General features: G+C 39.7%; 1 protein-coding gene and 1 pseudogene across 1 annotated transcript in view; both read left to right on the top strand.

Annotated features, from left to right (window-relative positions):
- VPS41 (VPS41 subunit of HOPS complex) overlaps positions 1 to 25,042 on the top strand; it is a 266,714-nt gene that overhangs the window by 117,535 nt on the left and 124,137 nt on the right. The window contains exons 8-9 of the mRNA XM_066341578.1: positions 18,376 to 18,495; positions 19,609 to 19,755. Coding sequence (XP_066197675.1) covers positions 18,376 to 18,495; positions 19,609 to 19,755 — 267 coding nt within the window. The remainder of the gene's footprint in view (positions 1 to 18,375; positions 18,496 to 19,608; positions 19,756 to 25,042) is intronic.
- Positions 12,378 to 12,602, top strand: LOC136377704 (U2 spliceosomal RNA; annotated as a pseudogene).

The raw sequence follows: 25,042 nt of genomic DNA on the forward strand, positions 1-25,042 counted from the left end.
CGCAAGGGGTTACTGGGTCTGCTGAAGGCCTGTGGTCAAGGCACATATGAGAAAGCAATCAATGAACAACTAAGGTGTCGCAATGTACAATGAAAAACTAATGATTGATGCTTCTCATCTCTCTACTCCTGTCTGTTTGTCCGTGTCTATCCCTGTCTCTGTCTCTGTAAAAAAACAAACAAAAAAAACACTGATCTTTTCTACACTGAAAGTCAAATGTATCTTGGAATTATATGCCACCTTCTATAAACAATGGCAAAAGTGGCACAGAGACTAGAGAGGTGAAATAGGAAAAATAGAAGTCCCTCAGTGAGCTATTCATGATTTTATTTCATAAGAATACTTGAAAGAGATGTCTAACTTAATATTTTACTTGTTATGACATTATTAATAATTTTGATTCCTTAAAAACATTAAAAAAAATTAGAACATACATTTCAGTATAGCCCCGCAAAACAGCAGTGTAGCAGAAAAAATCTGATACTGTAGTTTGACACATTTCTTGGTATTTCCTTTAAAGGTTCCAGCTTGTTAGGTTTTTAGAGATACTCCTTATCCACCAGGACTAGGAAGAGGAGACTCTAGTTGTGTCTGGCATAAACTTTTATTTTAGGTTTTCAAGGTAACTTGTTAGAGGTTGAATGCCTTAGCTAGTTTTATGGACTCCCTTGCCTGACACATGAGCATATAAAAAGCTTCTTCTTAATTCTGTTTTGTTTCCATGTTGGGGGAAAAAAGGGGGAGGAAACAAAAAGCACATCTCATAAAAGTGCCATTGGAGAGAGCTTTCAAACACGAGAACCAATGGATGTTTTTTAAGTGTAACCTTGCGCAGCATGAACATAGCAGTGAGATTATTTTAGAAATAAGTCTGCTAAGCATATCTTGTCAAGATTTTTTTTAATTGCTCAACTTTCTGTCAGGAGATAAACTTTAGCTTCCTATGACCTTTACCTTTGAGCTGTGAAATATACTTCATAATAACTGGCTATACGATTTGACAAATGATTAAATTGTCACAGTGCTGTTTGCCGCAGAGCTCATCTTTAGAAGTGAGGTAGTCAGCCTTCTGGTGTTGTGGTGGGATGGAATGAGGCACCTGGCTGCAGGGACAGGGTGTTGTGTAAGCTGGAAAATGCCACTCAGCAAATGAGGAAAGGACCTGTGTGAATGAAGTGAGGAAAACATCTCACTGTTCAGGGCTGAGGGCTTGTGGCAAATTGTACCTGAAGGATAGAGGTGATAGAGTCTTCTAGTTTTTATCAGTTACCAATGGAGATTTGCAATAACAAATTGCATTTTGAATCCTTTTTGGAAGAGGATTCAATAGAGCAGCTTTCTGTAATAATGCAAATCTTTTTAGACTTCACACAGCCCAGTAAACCATTGTGACCACTAATCATGGGAATATAGAGGTGCTTCCTTATGATATATTTGCTTATCTTCTGGCCAGGTTGTAACTGGGGTTCTTGGGGTCAAAAGGGATTTGACATCATTATCCCTCTTGGTTTATTGTCTAGTGGATTTCCAGGATGGTATTTCTGCAGTTGGTCAGATGTTGATCTTAGGCAGCCTTCTATTTACAAACTTTTCTCACACATTACGCCACAGGCAACCATCAATTTTATGTCCCAGTGGTTGTATGGTGAACCATTGTAAATAAATACCTTAATTTCTACTAGGTGCTCTACCATAGACTGTGGTCCTGTTGTAAAGTACCCAATCCACAATTCCACGGGTTTTCGTAAAAACGCCAAGTCCAGATAAGTTTTGAAGAGTTGTATTAAAGAAGGAAATTTATTAAATATGCTGGCTGCATATATCTTACATGGGGTAGCAGTCCCAAATCAAGTATCTCATTAATATTCTAGGGGTTGGTTATATATATCCTTAATTATACATGGGCGGGGAGAAAGCATGACATCCCAACCTTTGTCTTAGTCTACACAAGTTTGGGAAGAGGATGAAGGAGGGGGATGGGATACAATTCATTAGCAAGTTCATAACATCTGTCTATAAGATCCACAAAAAATGTTTCTACACATTAAAACTTACAAGGTAACACAATAGTAAAAATGTCACTCTACAATATTAAAAGATATTCCTATATTTTTCAGTGTTCACCTGCCATTCATTTGATCAGAAATACATACATTAACTACATGCTTTCAGGAGGGGAGGGGTAGTTTCCATTGGGAAAAATGCCTATAAATGACCCGTCAATATAAGAAAAGGTTTAATTTAACCTTTTCTCTTTCTGCACCTGACTAGATATTCACTCACTTCCTCACAGGTATGGGAGGAGGTCAGAGAATCCAAATTTCCTTCCCCTCTGCATTCACAATACAATGCCATCGGCCATCCTAGTTTTGATGCTAATCAAAGAAGCATAGAAATCACCCTTACAAAATCTCTCTGAGCCTAGCCCAAATTAATAAAATGTTCTTTAAGCTTCCTAAAATATTAATATTAATTCTGTAACTTTTGATACCTTACAACAGTCCATTTTCAGAATTTCAGTTCATGCTTTAAACATACCAAAATTAATTAAAAACCACTGTTGGGCAGATAAAATATATTATGTTCACTTTGTTAAAGGTGGCTCTGCCCACGTGGAAGCCTGTCGCCCAGGTGATTGCTTGGGATGGCCCTGATTAAGTTAATATGTGTTGGGGGAGGGCTTTTGCGCCAAAAGGTTTTAAAAGAAAGAGAGATCACATTGTTTTGAAGAAGAGTGATTATGTTCTAGGAGGAGCCCATGCTGTAGGAGAGCAGAGAAAGGCCACGTGGAAGAGGCCAGGAGAAGCAGCCAAGATGGTGGAGTGTTGAAGGAGAAGCCAGTTTGTGCAGAGTTTGTGCAGGGAGAAGGAGATGAGAACAGAGGTGAATAAGGCTGGTGAGCTAGAAACCTTTGATTCTAGGAAACTCGAATAAGTCAGTAGCTTTGTGAGCACTGAATGAGTGGGTTTTGGAGCCCAGTGTGTGTTTTTACTTGTCCGCTGGGTGCAAGCTAGGATTAAAGCTAATGGCCCACCAGTTCTTGGCTTCGTTGCTTCATTACCGTCTGTCCGAATCCAATGGGAACCTGCATGGGCCAGGCGGCTGTGATGGTGGCCGTGCCTACTGGCTTTACAACCACCAATTTATAGTTGGTAAAACACAAATACAGTGTTCATAATCATTTTTTATGTATGTAAAACGAAGTTGTAAAATATATTATAAAAGTATATTTGGGCTCTGGCTGGTTGGTCAGTCAGTTAAGAGCATCATCCTGAAGCAACAAGGTTGCGGGTTTGATCCCCAGTCAGTGCACACGGGAAGCAACCAAAAAAATGCACAACTGAGTGAAACAACAAATGCTTCCCTTTCCCCTCGCCTCTTTCTTCTTCTCTCTTTTTCAATAAAAACTCATCCCCTACCAGATAGCTAGGTTGGTTGGAGCCTTGTACCAGAGAGCAGAGGTTGACGGTTCGATTCCTCAGTCAGGACACATACAGGAGCAGCTCAGTGTTCCTGTCTCTCTCTCTCCCTGCCTTTCTCTCTCTCAAAAATAAATAAATAAAAAATAAAAATAAAAAATAATTAAAATAAATAGTATATTTGGGTCTCACTGGTGGTGGCACAGTGGTAGAGCACTGACTTGGGACCCAGGTTCGAAACCCCGAGGTCACCCGCTTTAGTGTGGTATCATCAACATGATCACATGGTCACTAGCTTGTGCCCCAAGGTCACTGGCTTGAACATTGGGTCACTGGCTCAGCTGTAGCCCCCCAGTCAGGAACATAGAGAAAGCAATCAATAACACTTTGCCGCAACTATGAGTTGATGCTTCTCATCTCTCTGTCTTCCTGTCTTTCCCTCCCTCCTTATCCCCTCACTAAAAAAATAAAAATAAAAAGTATATTTGGGTGGATTTTTTTGTGTATGCTGAACTGGCTAGAACTAAAAATAGAAATCAGTACTTAAAGTAGAAATCATTTTTAATGTCAAAAACAGGTGTTCTCCATTGCTTTCAAAATTGTTTGTCTCAAATATTTATTACTTTTTAATGTCAATGTGTAGGACTCCCAAAATATTTGAGATGGATCCATGGCAACTTCATTTTTCTCAGTGATCCTGCTTGTTTCACGTCCATCAAAAGCCTGTAGAGAGTAGAAGCATTTTTTCCTTAATGAGTTCAACTGACTGTTCCATATGTAATGTCTCCATATGGATTGCAGCATCCCCCTGAATTCTGATGTTAAACCTGCTGTCTTCCTAGAGCAATTAGACTACCTTTGTTCCTGCTGAAAATATTTTGCTCTGCATGTTGAGAATGCTGTGATTGTTAAGTGTTTTGAAAAGCCAGCGACTGCAAGAATTATTGCCTCATTCAGAATTTCTTAGGCTGTTTTCTTGGGTTTAATACCTGTTGACTGTCATTAACACTGGTCTTTTGACTACTGTTCCTAACTAACTTTGGAAGGTATTTTTCCTTTTTCTTTCTTTTTTTTTAAGATAGTGCTATATAAAGTCACAGTTGCAGACATTGTAAGTTGGCGTCCCCAATACGAGCTAAATCACATTCATTTCACTGGAACTTTGGCTTCTTGAAGAAAATATTGTGTTAGTCCATGTTGGGTCTGTGAATACTTAGTAGCTAGATTTCAGGAATGGCATTACATTTCTTAAAGCAAATAGGTAGAATGCTGTTGGTGGAAATGAGATAATAAGATGATTAATCGGAATGAGTACAGCAGGTCTTCTGAGAAAAAAATGTGTGTGTACATATTGTATGTATGATCGTAGGGTGACCTTTGTCATTGAGCATTTTGGGTTTCCTGCCATGTTGTTTGTTTTCTTTCAATTTCTAATTCAGTTTCAGCTGATATTCCTTTTTAATATGTGTGTAACAGTGAAAATTAGAACAAATTAATGTCCAACAGTAGTGAATTAGATGTGTTTTGACCTGCAGCCAAGGATCACCAGGAACACATGAACAGGATGGGAGAGAAAAGGTGCCAAGAAGTTACTATAGGATTTGTGCTGGTACAAAGTGAGTTGGGAGGGTTTAAGGAAAAAAGGGCTTTGCTCTAGATTAAATGGTGTCAGGAAGCAAGAAAAATGTACCGTTGGGTATTTTAATAAATCTTATCTAGAAGGAAGAAAGGCTAAGTCAAGGCTAAAGACATAATTGGTGAAGAAGCAACAGTTTATAGTTTAGCCTGGTTAGCGGGATGGTTAGTCATTCATGTGGCTTGGGAAACATTTATATATCTTTTGTTTGTATTCAGATTTGATTATGGAGTAGTGTTGTTTTTGCCCTGTTCCTTCATGATCATGAGGCCTTGTTGATGCTGGTGTTCTGTGAAATTGTTTATATTCATTGGGCGACCACCAAGGCCTAGCTGTGAGAGCCAGTTCCTGGATATCTGCTTTTCTTTCTTAGTTGGAACAATTCAGATGCCCGGCATTAGCTAGATTGCTTCTTTTGAGTACTTTACAAAAATATATGTATAGTCTGATTTTATTTATTTTTTGGTAGGGATATGATTATGTATGTGGCAATATTTAGGGAAGGTTATACAGCAAATTATTAACAGTATTGTTATTTTATTAACAATATCTGGTCAATAGTGAGAGTGTTCTTTCTGGGCACTGGCAGTGTGGCTCAGTTGGTTAGAGCATTGTCCTCATACATCAAGGTTGCAGGTAAGATCATTGGTCAAGGCACATACAAGAATCAACCAATAATGCATAAATAAGTGGAACAACTTGATGTTTCTCTCTCTCCCTCTCTCTCTTTCTAAAATCAATTTTTTTAAAAAAGAGTGTTCTTTCTGGCCTTCATTGGCTTTTATTTTCTGCCAAGAAATATTTGTAGTAAACAGGTATTCCTTTTATAATAAAAATCAATAATAAAGGAATGTATAAAGTAATGTTAAGTCTTTGTATCTCTTTTTAACATTGTAAAATCAAATGAGATTCCCAACATTATTGGAATCTTAGCTCAAGTATTCTTTAATGGTTACAGAGTATTGCATCCTGTGGGTCTGTTTAATTTTTTAGCCATTCTTATATTATTGGACCTTTGTAATTAGTATTTGGTTATCATAAATCATGCTGTAAGGAAGCTAGAAATCTTTGGCCATGAATTTTGTCTGTGCTTCTGAATGGTTTTCTGGCATCAATTCCTAGCTTGGGCATTGAGTCAACGATTATGGTTACTGTCTAGGCTTTTGATACATGCAGCTAAGTAAAATTGCATTCTAGAACACATGGCACTTTTATACTAACTGCTTGTGAGTGGACTTGTTTCACCACATTGTTTGCCTATTTAGTATTCAAAGATAGTTCATTGTTCTATTTTGTACCTTCTTTGAATTATTAGTGACTTTGAACATTTTTATTTACCTTGTAATTTGTCTGATTGTATTCTTTGCTTGGGGCAGCTTTTAATTAAATATTACCATAGAAGCCTGTCCACTTGATAGTTATTGTCAGTTTGAGCACAAATTATTGCTGCTTACTGAATAGCCTACAGTCTATTCAACAAACTTGGATAAATCTGGAATAATTATTCTTTCTCTTAGAGAGGCCTTATATAGGAGTCATAATGAGACTTTACCGTAGACTTTGAAGTGGATAAAAGAGGCTGAGTATATTTTACTACCCAGATGTGCTTCTTCCCTACTATCAATCCTGCAGCTTCCACAGAGGCCACCAAAGACAGGCCAGTACCCTAGCTGAAGCAGTTTCATTCAATGTGGCCTCTGTGGGGTCCTGACCTTTGGCTTTCCCTCGTTTGCTTTTCTTTTAATTGAGTAAAGTGCTTGTTCAAATACATAAATCTGTGTGTTCAGGTGACTTTTCCTGTTATTTAAGACAGTGATTTTGTATTTTCTTTATTTACATCCTCACTGCAAAGATCTCCCTGTACATCTATGCGCACCATTTAAAGTCATCTATGATTGAGATCGTGTAAAATTAAAATTAGAGATATTTGTTCATAGGACATTAATTCAAGTTTAATTACCCAGTGGATGACTTTTAAATGTGTGTTTCTTTTATTTGTTTGTTTGTTTGTTTTGCTATGGAAGGGGTCCAACTTTAAACCCAGCCTGGAAAATGTAGCCTCAGGCAGCTGCAAACTGAAAAACAGACCCAGGATGTTTAAATAACCACACCTATTAAGTGTGTGGAATCCATAATGGAAGGTTACTTATTTATTTTTTTTAGTGGTAAAATTGTTTTAAAATGCCCCCCCATTTATTTCTGAAATTACACTTGCAATTATTAGTTTGCATATGCAGAAATTGCAGATTGCTAGTTAAATAGGGGTTCACCTCACATGCTGGCTACAGTTGATTCCTAAATCCACATAGGTGGGCACAGTAGCTACATAGATTTATATCCATCTGTCATCACTAGTTTTTAATATAAAGGAAACTGCTCCTACGTGGCACTGCTAGTGTTTAGCTTCCTTTGTTCATGTTGAACCCATAGCTTGGATTTCTTGGTCACTAAATTGTCTGTTCCTTATGTTGATACAGAATTTTTAAAAAATTATAAACATCATTCTGTTTACATAGTTTTCTCAGGACTAGTTAACTCATGGGGATTTCTGAAGCCTGTGTGGATTTGGAGTTGTGTTTACTCAAATAGTACGCGGAAGCAGGTGGCCTAGCAAATGGGCTCCGGAAAGCCAACATGTTCAATTACCTCAAGGGAAAGGAGTTTGAAGGGTTATAACTTGTTCAGAAAATAGCACTGCATTTAAAGCAAAGCAGGAATATATTTGGGAAATTCCCTTTTTCTTCCTACATGTTTTATGTTATCTCTTGATGGTGTTTGACAAAGCTGTGTGTTTTAAAGTTTGGTACGGAGCCCAAGTCAGAAGCAAGACAAAGGCACTGTCTGTCCTCTGGTTCTTCTTCCCGCTGCTCCTGCCTCCAGCAGCTTCAAGCCCCTGTCTGCTGTCAGCAGCCAGCCACTGTCCTGGCTCTTCTCTGTGCTCACTAATGTTTGTTCACTTGCCTTCTTGACTTAAAATTTCATTCCTAATCTTGGGTTGGTAAGTCCCTCTGTGTTAAGTCCTCCCCATCATTCCCTTTGTTTTTAAGGAGAAAAGTCTTACTTGGTGTGTTGTAATTGCTTAGTTTTGATTTTATTTCTTTGCTTCTCTACTCTATTGTCTTGAGCTCCAGAATCTTCTCTAATCTAGTATTTTATCTTATGTGGAGACTTTGTTTCCATTTAGCCCCTGGTCCTTTCTGTAGGAATGTACCTGGTATCCAAGACCTTCCCAGGACCTTACACCTCAGCCCAGGCTTCTCTACCTTCTTGTCTGCCTCAGAGCAAGCTATGTTGCTGGTGTTTGGGAATCCTGAAGGACTCCAGTGATTTGTATACTTGAAAGATCACAAGATGATTAAAAAGAGGCCAGTCATACTCCCTTTTCTCCATCAGGGAAGAGTGGGTGAGGGGTAATGACAGGTGTTATGTGACCAGAATCAGCAGTTTTATTACTGCGGGTAGGAATCTCGCCACATGTAAGGGAGAGTCTGGGATGTGCATCCCTACCATTCTGTAATGTAGAAAACTACTAGGTAGATTTATCAGCACAAAACGTAGAAGAATAAAGTATATTGCTGAAAATGTGAGGGCTCCTGTTGAAATATAAGTACCAAGAGTGCTGACTGCCAGAATGTGGATTTATGGGTAATAAAGCCCTAACATACTTTCTCCAACAACAACAAAAAAATAGATATTTTTGGAAACAATTTTTCTGTCTATGTACTTAGCTCCCATTGAGCTTAAACTGCTCTCAGTATTGTGATAATGACAATTCAGTATTATAGGATGTGGAAGATGAACCAAATAAATTAACCAGCTGCTTTTAAGGTGCTTCACTCAATGGCTAAACCTCAGACGCTTTGTAGAACATTCGTGCTCATCAGTCTCTAGTCCATTTTATACTAGAAGAAAGAAATGAATTTTATTAAATGTCCGTGAAATACAGGCAGATGGTTTTGTGGTAGTTAAATTAGCATAGAATATTTGTGAGAAAAGCATCTTATCTTTACTTAAATCACTGAAGCAGGAATTTCCTTGGCTTTCCTGCCCAACAATGTGTTTCTGTTTCAAATTCCCATGGATTAGGATTTAAAAAGCAAATGGAGAGTGGTTTATCTAGTCCTTCTCCACTTGCATGAAACTGGATGTCCTACAAAATGTTATAAATGAAATCCTGCATGTAGAGCAGATATATTTGGAGAATTTCAAAGGACGGTAATGGGAATGATTCCGTAATTACTAGCTGACATTTAAGGTTTTATACTATGTATAAATTGGAAAAGAGGACTCATTAGTAAAGATTAAAATAGAGTAGAGAGGTAATTCAGAAATAAATGCTTCAAAGGCTAAGCAGGTAATGTAGAGGAGAGAAGCAGGCTAGGGACAAGACAGTGGGGAGAAGTGGGCACTGGGGCAATCCATATTGCCTTCTGCAAGCTTACAGACACATTTTAAATGAACACTGTTCAGTCTAAGTTGGCATCCTTGAAATAAAGGTACTACAATTACTTAAATTGAATAGGAGAAGATTATTAACCTTAAAAGTAGTTTTCAAGTTTCTGACAAGCTGTGCACAAATTATATACTCTGGCATTGAACAAAGGGAAATAGACCAACATTTCAGGAGTAGGACACGGGGTCATTGTGAGGCCTTTCGCAAAACAAAGATATGTATTATGTGTACAGTCACAGGGTTCTTTTCTTTAGATTTTGAGATTAGGACCGATTCTACTGGACATCACTAATTACAGATGCGTTAAGTAACAGGGGTTTTGGGGAATTATGGAGCCTCTCCTGAAGCAAATACATTGTGTGTATGGGCAGTGAAGGAAAGAATAAGACTGGAGCCTGACCAGATGGTGGTACAGTGGATAGAGCATCAGACTGGGATGCAGAAGACCCAGGTTTGAAACCCCAAGGTCTCTGGCTTGAGTGTGGGCTCATCCAGCTTGAGCATGGGCTCACCAGCTTGACCACGGGGTCACCGGCTTGAGTGTGGGATCATAGACATGACTCCGTGGTTGCTGGCTTGAGACCAAAGGTCGCTGGCTTGAGCAAGGGGTCTCTCGCTCTGCAGTAGCCCCCCTCCACCACACCCCCATCAAGGCACATATGAGAAAGCAATCAGTGAACAACTAAGGTGCTGCAACGAAGAATTGGTGCTCCTCATCTCTCTCCCTCCATTTCTCTCTGTCCCTAACTGTTCCTCTCTCTGTCACAAAACTAAAAATAAAAAGAACAAGACTAGTGGACCTAGAAAGGCATACTCAATATTTATCATATATTATGCCTTGTGTGTCTAGAAAAGTATAAGATGTGGTCTCTTTCCCCAATGCATTTGCATCCTGGGAGGTGAAAGGTGAATACGTGATCTCAGTGAACAACATAGTTGGTGGTACTCATTATCCCCTGAAAGAACAAGCATCGCCCTAAAACATACACTGAACAAGAATTTAGGGGGAAATTATTTGACTTACAAAAGAATTCTTCTAAACCAAGAACTTCCTAATATATTTAAGGCTATTTACATATAGTTTATTACTTATTTTTCATCTACAAAATATAAAGTAATTGAAACTATTGGTATTTGTAAAACATCAGAAAATAACACGAATCATGTCTAAAATTGTAATATAAATTTACATTTGTTTAATTTTCATAAGTTAGCATGTTAGCCTTTCCCACTTGTCTGAGCATCCCCCTTGGTTGCACAGAATGCCATGCGACTTCTGAACTATCAGATATCGCTGACGGAGAAGCTGCTTTGCTGCTGTGATTCCATGCAGAGCAGCATCCACAGGTGTGTGTGCTGTGCTGGAATCTGGAAGCTCAGACGTGGTGAGCCAGACAGAATTCGGGATTCTCTTTTTCCATTTCTCCTGGCCTTCTGCTGTTGGTTTTCCTTGGCACTAGAGCAGGAGACCAGGAGGCCAGGGTCCAGCCAGCCTCAGCTTCCTCTCATAACCCAAAAAGCAGAACAACCACAACAGACAGATCAATTGGAGTGAGTTTGATTTTGGTTGCTATTGCAAGACTTTATTCACAGTTTTCTATAGTTAATGTTTTATTTTAAAAATAGTTACAGTTTATGTAAATTCTAATACATATTCAATTTGTTTCACACATTCCTTCTTTAAGTTTCAGTGAATTCTTTATATTGTTTTGTTTCAACTGTTCCTTTATATTATCCTGATTTTGTAAAAACAAGAGAATGGCTTTTTATTCCCGTATTAACATTATAAAAGTAATTTATAAATGTTATATAAATATAAAAATGTTTCATGTAGAATAATTATGAAACAGAAATAATATAAAAATATCATTTCTAGAATTATGATTATATCTTTAGACTTTTATATATGGCTACACATTCATATTTTATTTGAAGAGTATATTTAATACTGTTTTACAATCTGCTTTTTTATTTAATATGCCCTGAACATCTTTTATGTTAATAAATATACGTATACAAATCATTTACCATAATTCCCCATGTGTAAGACACCTTTTTCCAAAAAATTTGGGGACTAAAAACTGGGTGTGTCTTATATACAGTGGTTGTGGCATTTCAAATGCCATAGATGGAACTGAGGACGAGGCAATATATGAAGACAGTGATTTGTCATCAGACACAGATGAGTACAAGCTAATGGGTGGGAGTTTTGACAGTGATGAGGAGTTGTATGAATTTTATGATGAATAAAACTTGAGTTCAATAACTTTATGTCATACTTTCTTTTTTCAAATTTCAGGCCCCAAAATTAGTGTGTGTCTTATACATGGGAGCCTCTTATACATAGAGAAATGTAGTACTTTTTATTTTTTTAAGTAAGAGTAGGGACAATAGTGAGGCAGACTCTCACATGCACCTTGTCTGGGATCCACCCTACAGGCCCATATGGGGCTGATGCTCAAATCAACCAAGCTATCCTCAGTGCCTGAGGCTGATGCTCAGACCACCCAAGGCACTGGCTGCAAGAGGGGAAGAGAGGGTGAAGGGGAAGAGGGAGGGAAAGAGAAGCAGATGTCACTTCTCACGTGTGCTTTGATGGAGGACTGAACCCAGGACATCTGCACGCCAGGCCAACTCTTGATCCACTGAGTCAGCTGGCCGGGGCCTTTATAGATCATTTAAAAGTGGATGTGTATGTTTCATATGTCTGGCTCTACTTCATTTTAGTCAATCATTCCCCAGTGTTTAGTCCATTTCTGGCTTTTAGAACTAACTGCACATACATCTTTATTCACTTGTCTGATCACTTCTTAGCATGAATTTCTAAACATGGACATAGTGATTTCATTTGAATCCATAATGCTAAAAGATTGCTTCTCAGCTTTTTGGCTGAGATCAAGTGTAGTCATCTGTTTTTACCAGTTTAACTTCTGATACATCCACTATCTATAATGCTAAGTGGATGTATCAGATGGAAGATGGATCTTCCAGGAAGATGGTTGGACTACTGCTTAGTAGTTTGAGGGTAGGGTGCCTTGTTTCCTGTGCACATGTTCACGCACACATACAATGCCTGACCTTGTATAGACCCCATTTTATGTTTTTTTTGTCACCTTTTTCAAATTGTTATTGACTATAAAGGTTTGGGTTTATTTCTGAGCTTTCTATTCCGTTCCAATGATCTATATTTCTCTTTTTATGACAGTAACGTGCTGTTTTGATTACTGTAGCCTTGTAGTATAGTTTGATACCCAGTATGTGATTCCTCCAGCTTTGTTCTTTCTCTAGATTGCTGAGGCTATTCAAGGTATTTTGTGGTTCCAAATAAGTTTTTGCAGTATTTATTGTAACTCTGAAATATACCATTGGTATTTTAATAGGAATTTCATTGATCTCTAGATTGCTTTGGGTAGTATGGACATTTTAATTACGTTAGTTCTTCTAATCCATGACACAGTATATGCTTTCACTTATTTGTATCTTCTGCAAGTTCTTTCTTCAGTATCCTATAATTTTCTGAGTACAGGTCTTACATCCTTGGTTAAATTTATTTCTAGGTACTTTACTTTTTGCAATAGTAAATGGGATTGTTTTTTTAATTTCCCTTTCTGATAGTTCATTATTGGTATATAAAAATGGCATTGATTTTTGAATATTAATTTTATATCCTACTACACTGCCTAATTCATTTATTAGCTCTAATAGTTTTCTGGTGCAGTCTTTAGGGTTTAGGGTTTTCTATTTACAATGTCATGTCATCTGCAAATAATGACAATTTTACTTCCTCCTTTCCAATTTGGATGCCTTTATTTCTTCTTCTTGTCTGATTACTGTGGCTAGGACTTCCAGCACTGTATTGAATAAGAACAGTGAAAGTATACATCCCTGTCTTCTTCCTGATCTTAATGAAAACATTTGTAGTTTCTGTTGTGCTTGATGTTGGCTTTAGGTTTGTCATGTACGCCTTTATTATGTTGAGGTATGTTTCCTCTTTTTCCACTTTGCTGAGACTTTTGATCATAAATGGGTGCTGGATTTTATCAAATGCTTTCTCTGCATCTCTTGATATTATCATATGGTTTTTATCCTTTAATCTTTATTTTGTTTATGTGGTGAACAATACTAATTGATTTCTGGATATTGAACCAACCCTGCATCCCCAGAATAAATCTCACTTAATCATCATGTATGTCTTTTTCTTTCTTTTTGTGACCGAGACAGAGAGAGACAGAGAAAGGGACAGACAGACAGGAAGGGAGAGAGATGAGAAGCAATAGCTCTTCGTTGTGGCACCTTAGTTGTTCACTGATTATTTTCTCATATGTGCCCTGTCTGGAGGGCTACAGCAGACTGAGTGACCCCTTGCTCAAGCCAGCGACCTTCAGCTCAAGCTGGTGAGCCTTGCTCAAACAAGATGAGCCCACACTCAAGCTGGCAACCTCGGGGTCTTGAACCTGGGTCCTCCATGTCCCAGTCTGATGCTCCATCCACTGCACTACCACCTGGTCAGGCTGATTTTTTTAATGTATTGCTGGATCTGGTTTACTAATATTTTATAGAGGGTTTTAGCATCTATGTTCATTAGGGATATTAGTCTATAATTTTCTTTCTTTGAAGTGCCTTTATTTGGTTTTGTAATTAGGATAATGCTAGCCTTATAAAATGAGGTGGGTGTTTTTTCCCTCCTGTTGAATTTTTTGGGATCATTTCAGGAGGATAGGTGTTAGTTATTTTCTGATGGTTTGTAAATACCACCATGTGAAGCCATTTTTCCAGGACTTCACTTGGAGGTTTTTGATTACTTCCTCAATTTCACTGGCTGTACTGATCTTATAATTGATTCATCTTTACCAGCTCTTTCTTTTCTTCTTCTTCTTCTTTTTTTCAATCTCAATGGCATTTAAGTTTATTATCATGTTAGAAAACATTCAACATTTTTTTTATTTCGTTGATGTCAATTTTTGTTTTGAGTTTTAATTTTATAAAATATTTTACTCTGTGGCAGTACAAATTCACACGCACATCTAAAATGTTTAATTGAAAAACATTTTTGTTCTCTTATATTTTAAAGTGAATTTATAGCATTTAAGAAGTTCTAGAAATAATTTCTTTGAGATTTTTTTGGGCTTATATTTAAAATCCTAGATAAACTTAGTAAAATTTAAAGTCTTCAGTGAGAAGTTCGAGTTTGACTATCCTAGAATGTAATGTATCTTTCCATTTATTTAGTTTTGCTTTTATACCCTCAGTAAAATATTTTTGTCATGTAGCTGGTTCATGGACATCTGTTTCTTTTCATTAACTTCTAGAGCTGTGGGCTATCCCTTGTTTATAATCTTGAATGTGACCCCTGAAGTGAAGATGTGCAATTTTATTTTTCAGAGTGCTTCTGGTTATAGTTGAATTTTCTCTTTCACCCAGTGATAGAAAGTATTTATTTATTTATTTATTTTTTCTATTTAAGTAGGAGGAGGGGAGTTAGTGAGACAGACTCCCACATGTGCCCAACCAGGATCCACCAGGCCACCCTGTCTGAGACTGATGCTCAAATCAATTGAGCTATTTTTAGTGACTGAGGCTGACAAGCTTGGACCAACCAAGCTATCATCAGGACCCGGGGACAACCCTCAAACTGAGCCACTGGCTGTGGGAGAGGAAGAGGGAGAGAAGGAGGAGAGAGAGGGGGAGAGAAGCAGATGGTCACTTCTTCTGTGTGCCCTGACTGGGAATCAAACCCAAGGCATCCACATGCCAGAACAACACTACCACTGAGCCAACTGGCCAGGACCCCCGTTTTTATTTATATATATATATTTAGAGAGAGGAAGGCAGAGAGCACAAGAGAGAGACAGGACTATTGATCTGCTCCTGTATGTGCCCTGACCAGGGATCAAACTGGCAACTTCTGTGCTTTGGGATGATGCTCTAACCAACAGAGCTGTCCAGGCAGGGTCGATTGTTTCCCTTTTAATACTGCCTCAGTTTTGTCTAGGTAGGACTTGTTGAAGGACAGGAACTAGATGCTGGCTCCACCATACTTTGGTCCTGGGCCTCTAGCCACCATCCCTCCCAGCAGTTGCTAATGGAGCACTCCCTGGGCCTAGCCCTCAGTCACCCCGCCTGATTCAGACCACATACAGAAGACAAACATTTTCATCTTATCAATTCCTCATGTTTAATATAGTAGTTTTTAGCTACCTTTCTTTAGTGAAAAGTGTTGCTGGAGCTATATTCTCAGACTTTCTTCTCCTTTCCCAAAATTGAAACCTATCCTATTATAAAACACACTGAATGTGTTCAGTGTTTTATAATAGGAAGAGGCTGCATCACAGACAGAACAGACCTCAGGATCTCTCACTGGAAGCAGGAGACACACTAGTGGTGATTTACTGAGACCTGGGCTAGGAGAGGACGAAAGGGGTGGAGGTCATTTGAGAGGGTCTTTCTATATCTGTCCGGTGTGAAGACAGGACTCCCTGTGTTCAGTAAAAGCTATGCCTACAGCCTCAACTGTAGACTGTGTGAAGCCACCTTTCTTTTCCATGAATAATGGAGAACTTCAAACATTTAAGGCATTTAAAAGTGACCCTTTTAGGCCTTTGCCGGTTGGTTCAGTGGTAGAGCGTCAGCCTGGCGTGCAGAAGTCCCGGGTTTGATTACCGGCCAGGACAGGAGAAACACCCATCTGCTTCTCCACCCCTCCCCCTCTCCTTCCTCTCTGTCTCTCTCTTCCCCTCCCGCAGCCAAGGCTCCATTGGAGCAAAGTTGGCCCGGGCACTGAGGTTGGCTCCATGACCTCTACCTCAGGTGCTAGAATGGCTCTGGTTGCAGTAGAGCAACACCTCAGATGGGCAGAGCATGGCCCCCTGGTAGGCATGCCGGGTGGATCCCGGTTGGGCGCATGCGGGAGTCTGCTGACTGCCTCCCCGTTTCCAACTTCAGAAAATACCAAAAAAAAAAATAGTAACCCTTTTGAAGATGAACAGTTATTTAATTTTAGGATTCTGTTTTCTTTATTGTGCACTTTCTGACTATATGAACCTAAACTATTGAGAAAGATATATTTAAATATTAAATAAAATGTAGCCTGACCAGGGAGTGGTGCAGTGGATAGAGTGTTAGAATGAGATGCAGAGGACCCAGGTTCAAAGCCCGATGTCACCATCTTGAGTGCGGGCTCATCTGGCTTGAGTGCAGGCTCACCAGCTTGAGCATGGGGTCACTGGCTTTAGCCCAGAGGTTGCTAGCTTGAAGCTCAAGGTCACTGGCTTGAACCCAAGGTCGCTGCTCGATCAAGGGGTCACTCAGTCTGCTGTAGCCCCCTGGTCAAGGTACATATGAGAAAGCAATCAATGAACAAGTAAGGAGCTGGAACAAAGAATTGATGCTTCTCATCTTTCTCCCTTCCTGTCTGTCTGTCCCTCTCTGTCGCTCTCTCTGACTGTTTCTCTGTCTGGGTCACACAAAAAAATTAAGTAAAATATAAATTTACTTTTTTCCTAATACTTACTACCCTTGCTCTTTAGGGGTGGAAGAGTCACAGGAGGCACTAAGGGAAACTGAAGTTTACTCTGGTAATAGGGAGTTTACATTCTATTATTAATGTGTCAGCATTTGCTTTTAAATGATAAATATGCCCTGGCCGGTTGGCTCAGCGGTAGAGCGTCGGCCTAGCGTGTGGAGGACCCGGGTTCGATTCCCGGCCAGGGCACACAGGAGAAGCGCCCATTTGCTTCTCCACCCCTCCGCCGCGCTTTCCCTCTCTGTCTCTCTCTTCCCCTCCCGCAGCCAAGGCTCCATTGGAGCAAAGATGGCCCGGGCGCTGGGGATGGCTCTGTGGCCTCTGCCCCAGGCGCTAGAGTGGCTCTGGTCGCAACATGGCGACGCCCAGGATGGGCAGAGCATCGCCCCCTGGTGGGCAGAGCGTTGCCCCTGGTGGGCGTGCCGGGTGGATCCCGGTCGGGCGCATGCGGGAGTCTGTCTGACTGTCTCTCCCTGTTTCTAGCTTCAGAAAAATGAAAAAAAAATAAATAAATAAAATAAATGATAAATATGCTTCAGGATGCATGTGTGAGGTTATATACTGCAAGTTACACATTGTATAAATTATATCTTGTATATATTAAGTTATTAATATATTGTTATATATATTGTGTAAATTATATATTCTATAAATGTCATAAAGCATTTAAATCGGCTATATAAAAAAAACCTTTAACGAATTGTATCTTAATAATGCATGAATTATTAGAACTACAGTCTTAGAGGTTTTGACCAGTTATATATTTGGTTATAAAACTTAGTTGGCAGATATTTTTTTATTGTAGAGTCTTGCTTTTAAAATAAAAACCTTAGCTACTCTAAACTCAAGAAGTTTGATCCTTAAGCAAATTTCTCTTTATGACATGAAATATTGCTCAAATGTCATTGTTTAATTATTTTTCTTGGGTTAAATGAGAAACAGACTCCTTCTAGTGATTGTGATTTAATTTGTAACTAATATGAGGTTTTGATTTCCCAGTTTAACAAATAAATTCATTCTTGAGCAATCATTTGAAGAACATACTGTGATACAAGTCTTTTGACTAATGTGCATTATCCTCCTTGAATTTTGGTATTTTGGTGCCATCTAGTGGCTTGACTTTGTAGTAACTTCAGCACTCAAACATTTTTAGTGTTCTCAGCAGGATAAATATATAGTGGAAATTTTTTCAAAATACAAATTATGTAATATTTATTGTAAGTCTGCATAAAATTTGGGGGAGATAACTTGTCATTTGGTCAATGGCCAGGCAAAAATAGGGAGGAAGGAATCTGATACATGCTTCTTGGTTTCTAAAATTCTGTTGTTACGCTCTTTGTTCCAGTTGCTGCTGTTTGAACGGTCCTGGATGAGCAGATGGAAGTCTTCTGTTCTGCATGAAGGGGAAGGGAACATAAGGAGTGTGGAGTGGAGGGGCCATCTGATTGCTTGGGCCAATAATATGGTAAAAGCTTGTCTCCATCTTCCTAATGCTTCTTCAGAGCCAAAAGAGTGGCTGACCTGAGAGACTGTAACAAAGGGAAAAGGCATCACTTGCTCTGGCGGTCATTTCAGAGAGATACAAATGGCAACTCATGTCATACCTACAGGGGTAAAGAAACTAGATTGCTCTTAGCTTTCATAACTCCTAACATATTCTGGACTCTATTTTAGAGGAAGAAGCCTGAGGCATGGAGAATTGCCTAGAAAATGAAAAGGCATCTGAATACTTGAAGGGTTGCATTGTGAGTGTGGTCTTGAAAATACCATTTGCCTACTAGCCAAGGGCAAGTAGCAGTAGATATTAAACAAGTACGGGATACGGCTGATTCGTTTTTACTCCCAGTATAATCACAAGCAGAATATCAGCCTGCCTTTTAAAAGTGCGTCATGGGTTTGGTGCTGCACTTACTTAAAATTAATATGAGTTAGAGCAAAGAGAAAGTTTTAAAATGTCTTTTGATATCTGGCATATCTTTTGGAATGTCAAGGTATGACTTAATAAATTAGTTCCTGTTCTATTCTCCAAAATGCTACCTTGCTAATGCAGGACTTTTTTACTTTTCCTGGGTCACAGGAAGGGAGACAAACCTGTGGCCTCTTGGTTTATTTTTAATTAGCTCCTTGTTTGATGTCTCCATGTGAGTACTTTAAATGTCAGGTGTAGTTTTCTTGACCTGGTTGATTTTCAATTTCAAAGTGTTTCTGAAAAGCAAACTTCATTTTGAAGAGAGTAGAATGATGCAATTAGAAATGTTGCTTGTCTGTCACTTTGGAAATGCAGTTGTTGACATCTGTACATTTCACATTTATGTTCTACTTGAGCTGCTGCTGCCAACCACTAGTAAAATTGCTTTTGTCCACAAAGTAGCACAAAGGCTCTCTTTTGTTTGGGGTTCTCACAGGTTTGTGTGGAGTGGGAGCATTTTCCTTCGCATGGCTCTCAGAAGTGCTCAATAAACACTGTCAATATTTTGCAGTGCTGGTTATCAGTGGTGTGTAGCAGGGGCTGGTAATAAAGTTTCCTTTACTTTTCTTCTCCTGGGTAGAGGATACTTAATGCTGTTTTATTTTCCAGGGTGTGAAGATTTTTGACATCATCTCAAAACAAAGAATCACCAATGTGCCCCGGGATGATATAAGTCTTCGCCCAGATATGTATCCGTGCAGCCTTTGCTGGAAGGACAATGTGACACTGATTATCGGCTGGGGGACTTCTGTCAAGGTGGTTTTGCTTGTCTTATAAATAAGTCCATGTTCTTACAGACCTATTGAGAATGGGCCAAAGGAATATGAGGGGTTTTTTTTTTTTTTTTTGTATTTTTCTGAAGCTGGAAATGGGGAGAGACAGTCAGACAGACTCCCGCATGCGCCTGACCGGGATCCACCCGGCACGCCCACCAGGGGCGACGCTCTGCCACGACCAGAGCCACTCTAGCGCCTGGGGCAGAGGCCAAGGAGCCATCCCCAGCGCCTGGGCCATCTTTGCTCCAATGGAGCCTTGGCTGCGGGAGGGGAGGAGAGAGACAGAGAGGAAGGAGGGGGGCGGGGGTGGAGAAGCAAATGGGCGCTTCTCCTATGTGCCCTGGCCAGGAATCGAACCCGGGTCCCCCGCACGCCAGGCCGACGCTCTACCGCTGAGCCAACCGGCCAGGGCCAGGAATATGAGTTTTTGAATGGCTTCTTGGACCAAAGTATTTTCTACCTGTGTATTATCATCATGTGCTAATCATTTAATGCTGAATCCTTTCATACATATTAGTCCATCTTAAGAGTCTTTTTTATTTTCCATTCTGTGAAAAACAAATTGTAAACTTTTCTATCTTCACAATGATGCTGCTTTTTAAAATCTTTTTTTAATTTCCCGTAACCCACTTGGTCTTGGCTACTTACATGTGGTTAATTTTGTGGCTTCATCAGGTTTTCCTGTATTGTTCTCTCCATTTTCCTCAGCTGTGACCCTTAGCTCCTTCATTAGAGATAATGGCAGAAAAAGAAGGATAGAACTAAGTCATTTTGCTTGCCCAGATATATTATCAATGAGATCTGATACTGTTTTTTGGCGTATGACTATCTACCCTTTATGTGCCTGTGTAAATGTAATTTAGCTATTCTGCAAAAGAGACCTGAAGCTTATTCACATTTATTTCATGAGTAACAGTGTTTGTCATGTATTATATACTTCAGAGCCAAATGTTGTTTCCCTTTTAAAATGTATAGCTTAACCTAAACAAAATAGACTAAAAACTAGCTGAGGTAAAAGTGGTATGATAAAGTTTCCCAGAAGTGGTCTGACGAAAGAGCCTTGGCTAGGTCAGAAAAACCTGTGATCATTCCCAACTTTTGCTTTTACTTCCTGCGTGACCCTCTCCCAGACCTAATCTCCTCATCTGCAGAATTCTCACATTATAAATTTTGTGGAGGATTAAATAAAGTAATGCATTAGAAAGAGCTTAGCATAGAATCTGACATACTGTACCTAAAAAATAGTAGCTGTTATTATTATTTTAGAGAGAGAGAGAAAGAGACAGAGAGAGACAGACAGGGACAGACAGACAGGAAGGGAGAGAGATGAGAAGCATCAGCTCATAGTTGCGGCACCTTAATTGTTCATTGACTGCTTGACCAGAGTGGGTGTGGGGGGCTCCAGCCAAGCCAGTGACCCCTTGCTCAAGCCAGCAACCTTGAGCTCAGACCAGCGACCTTGGGCTTCAAGCCAGCAAACTTTGGTCTCAAGCCAGTGACCATTGGGTCATGTTCCCACGTTCAAGCTGGTGACCCCGTGCTCAAGCTGGCAGTTTCAGGGTTTCGAACCTCAGCATCCTAGGCCAATGTTTGATCCATTGTGCAACCTCCTAGTCAGGCTTAGCTGTTATTATTATGTCATAAAATTATAGAAAACTCATGAAAGAGACATGGCTATTTAAAATTTACTCTTCTTTGGAAAAGGTAAGCGTAGAAATTATTAATGCAGTACTTTTTATTACCAAACAAGCTTATTTTGTTTGAGGTTAGGTCCTCTTGGCTCTGAGGTTGATATGATTCAGGTTCTCTTTCTCTCTTAATTGAACATGCACTAATTGTTTTCATGCTGTTGAGTGAACGTAGTTTGGTCACGTTAGCGATAACAGGAAGGAAGTTGTGCCCAAAGTTTAGGATAAAAAGAGTGATTCCCAGTCTTCCTATCCCATGTGCGTCAGTACTCATTAAAAAAGTACATGGTTGACATTTTTAAAGTTCTAATGGAACAAGTGGCTTTTGTTGTTTTAAAGTTGTGATTTTTATTTTGGTGAATAATAAGAAAATCCTGCCGGTAGGGTCATATAAGTTTACTGATTTCTATAGAAATACTATTAGGCTGAAGAATGACCCCCAAAGAGAGCAAGTAGTAATAATTCCTGCAACCTGGAAACATTTCTTTATATGGTAAGAAAGTGGTGAAAGGTGTGGTTAATTAAGGACATTGAGATGGGGTGAATATGTTGTGTTTTCTGGGTGTGCCCCCCAGTGCAGTCACATGTGTTCTTAGAGACAGTGCTGCCACAGAGAGGGGAGGGCAGTGTGACCATGGAGGCACCAGAGTGGAGTGACGCACCTGAGGAATGTTGGCAGCCCCCAGGAGCTAGAGGAAGCAAGGATTCCAGATTCTTCTCTAGAGCCTCTGAAGGGAGTGCAGTCTTACCCAACACCTTCATTGTGGCCCAGTGAAACTGGCTTCAGGCTTCTGGCCCACAGAACTAGGAAAGAGTTCATTTCTTTTGCTGTAAACCGCCAGGTCTGTGGGAGTCTGTTACAGCAGCCATGGGAAACTTCTGCACTTGGTGCCCCGATTGCAATCCAACTCAAGTTTTTTAATGTCAGATGTTTCATTTTATTGGGATTCCTCTTCTTCAAACTCAGATTGGAATATGTTAAATACTATTCAGTGGAGAGTCTTATTGTGTTCTGTTAAGGGAAGAGAAGATAGGATGTAATCGATTTTCTGTGAGAGAGCAGTCTTATTAGGGAGACACAACCACCACTTTGTAGTAAAGTATATTAGAACTAACCATTTCATTCATTCATTCATTCATTCATTCCCAGGGCAGTATTTAGCAAGTTCCTGTGATATGTGGGGCATTGTTCTAGTATCACAGATGTATAAATAAATAAATGGGTGAATTCCCTCTGTGGGAAATTTTGTATTTATTCTAATGAGGGGAAATGGACAAGTAAATAAACATGACATGTTGGTGGTGAAGGTCAAGGGGAATAGTTAAAAAAGAAAATGAGGACAGGGATAGGGGGTGATTGCCACTTAATTTATGTTGGATTAGGGAAGATATAACTCATGTGTCTTCTGGGCAGAGATCTAGAGGGAAGGAGGCATGTAGCAATAGGGGAGGGGTCAGCAGAGGGAGCAGCCAGGGAAGAATCTTTGAGGCAAGAGTGTGATTGACATTCTTTGTGGAATGTAAAGAAAGCCATCATGCCAGAGTGGATGACACTGGTGTGGAGGAGAGGGATGGAAAGTGACACTAGAGAGAGAGAGAGGTATTTGGGTATGTTGTGGTGGAGCTGATCATGTAGGGGCTCACAGGCCTTTTTGTAATCTTTGGCTTTTAATTAGAATGAGTTGTGAAGCCAGAGAGGGTTTGAGCAGTGGAGTTGGTTATCTAACTTGGATTTTAAAAGGATCTCTGGTTGCTTTGTGGAGCTAAATAGCAAAGGTGCAGGAAGAGTGGAGGCTGGGTAGGGGCTATTCCAGTAACATCAGTGAAACGTGGTGTCTTGGATCAGCTGGTGGAGTTGGCAAGGAGTGACTGGATTCTGAATATACAAGTGTGTCCGTAAAGTCATGGTGCACTTTTGACTGGTCACAGGAAAGCAACAAATGACGATAGAAATGTGAAATCTGCACCAAATAAAAGGAAAACCCTCTCAGTTTCATACCTATTCAGTGCAGTTTGATGTGGGCTCACACACAGATTTTTTAGGGCTCCTTAGGTAGCTATCCTGTATAGCCTCTACAGACTCGTCACTGACTGATGGCCTACCAGAACGGGGTTTCTCCACCAAACTGCCGGATTCCTTCAACTGCTTATCCCACCAAGTAATGTTATTCCTATGTGGTGGCGCTTCATTATAAACACGCCGATATTCACGTTGCACTTTGGTCACGGATTCGAATTTAGCGAGCCACAGAACACACTGAACTTTCCTCTGTACCGTCCACATCTCAACTGGCATGGCCGTGGGCTGCTACGCTGTATACACGGTGTTACATCATCATCAGAAACTGGAAGAGTTTTCCTTTTATTTGGTGCAGATTTCACATTTCTATCATCTTTTGTTGCTTTTCTGTGACCGGTCAAAAGTGCACCATGACTTTACAGACACACTGTAACTTTGAGGGTAGACTCCACAGTATTTGTTCATGGTTGAATATGGCATGTAAGAAAAAGAAGTCAAACCTGAGGAACTAGTACATGAAGCTACCTTTTACTGAAATGGGAAAGACTGCTAATGAAAAATACTTAGAAGGGAAATGTCAGGAGTTGTTTTGTGTGTTTCCACCTGAGATCCCCATTAGACATATAAGGGGAGAGCTGGAGGAGAAAGTTGGATGAAGCATTTTAGTGTTCATGGGTCAGAGACTACCTCTGAATTTAAAGGGCTCTTGAAGTCACTGATCTGCTCTTACGCAGGACATGAACTTAGGGTAGCACTTTGGTATTCACCCACTTGCACTTGCTGCTACCCATCTATGACACAGCTGCTGGAAGAAGAGCTCGGACCACGGCCTTGCTGACAGGAATGCCTATGTCCTTGTCTTCAGAACGGCATGGCGGCAAGGGCGACACAGTTTGGCTTGGCATTACTAGTACTAGTACAAGTACTAGTACTAGTTCCTCAGGTTTGACTTCTTTTTCTTACATGCCATATTCAACCATGAACAAATACTGTGGAGTCTACCCTCAAAGTTACAGTGTGTCTGTAAAGTCATGGTGCACTTTTGACCGGTCACAGAAAAGTTTGCTTCCAGGAAGTGCCTCCCCCCCCCCCCCAGTCTGGACATGCCTCTGCACCTTACTTCTGCACTTCCCCACCATACTTGAGTAAAATGCCTTACTTGTGTGTCTCCCTCATTGTACCATAATCTTCCTAAGAAAAGAGCTGTGTCTGTTTTACAAAGTCCTTAATTTAGGAACAGTGTTCAGCATTGCTCAAAAAATACTGGTTAATATTATAAACACACACACACACACACGAGTGGGCAAACGTAGGTTTACATTGTCACATTTTTGAGTTAATAAAAGCTAGTTTAATAATCATAACCTACATATCTTTTTTCATATCAATAGCTATACACACACACACATTCCTACTTTCTATTCTTATATTGCATACCCTTTGAAACATTACTCTATGTACTTTTATTAGTACATTAAAATGGTAGTTCATTTGTCATTGTGAAACATTCCTTTTAGACAATTTAGTATTTTCCCTAGTACTGTATTTCCTCATGTATA

The sequence above is a fragment of the Saccopteryx leptura genome, chromosome 6 (assembly GCF_036850995.1).
Source record: "Saccopteryx leptura isolate mSacLep1 chromosome 6, mSacLep1_pri_phased_curated, whole genome shotgun sequence".
Taxonomy (NCBI): Eukaryota; Metazoa; Chordata; class Mammalia; order Chiroptera; family Emballonuridae; genus Saccopteryx; species Saccopteryx leptura.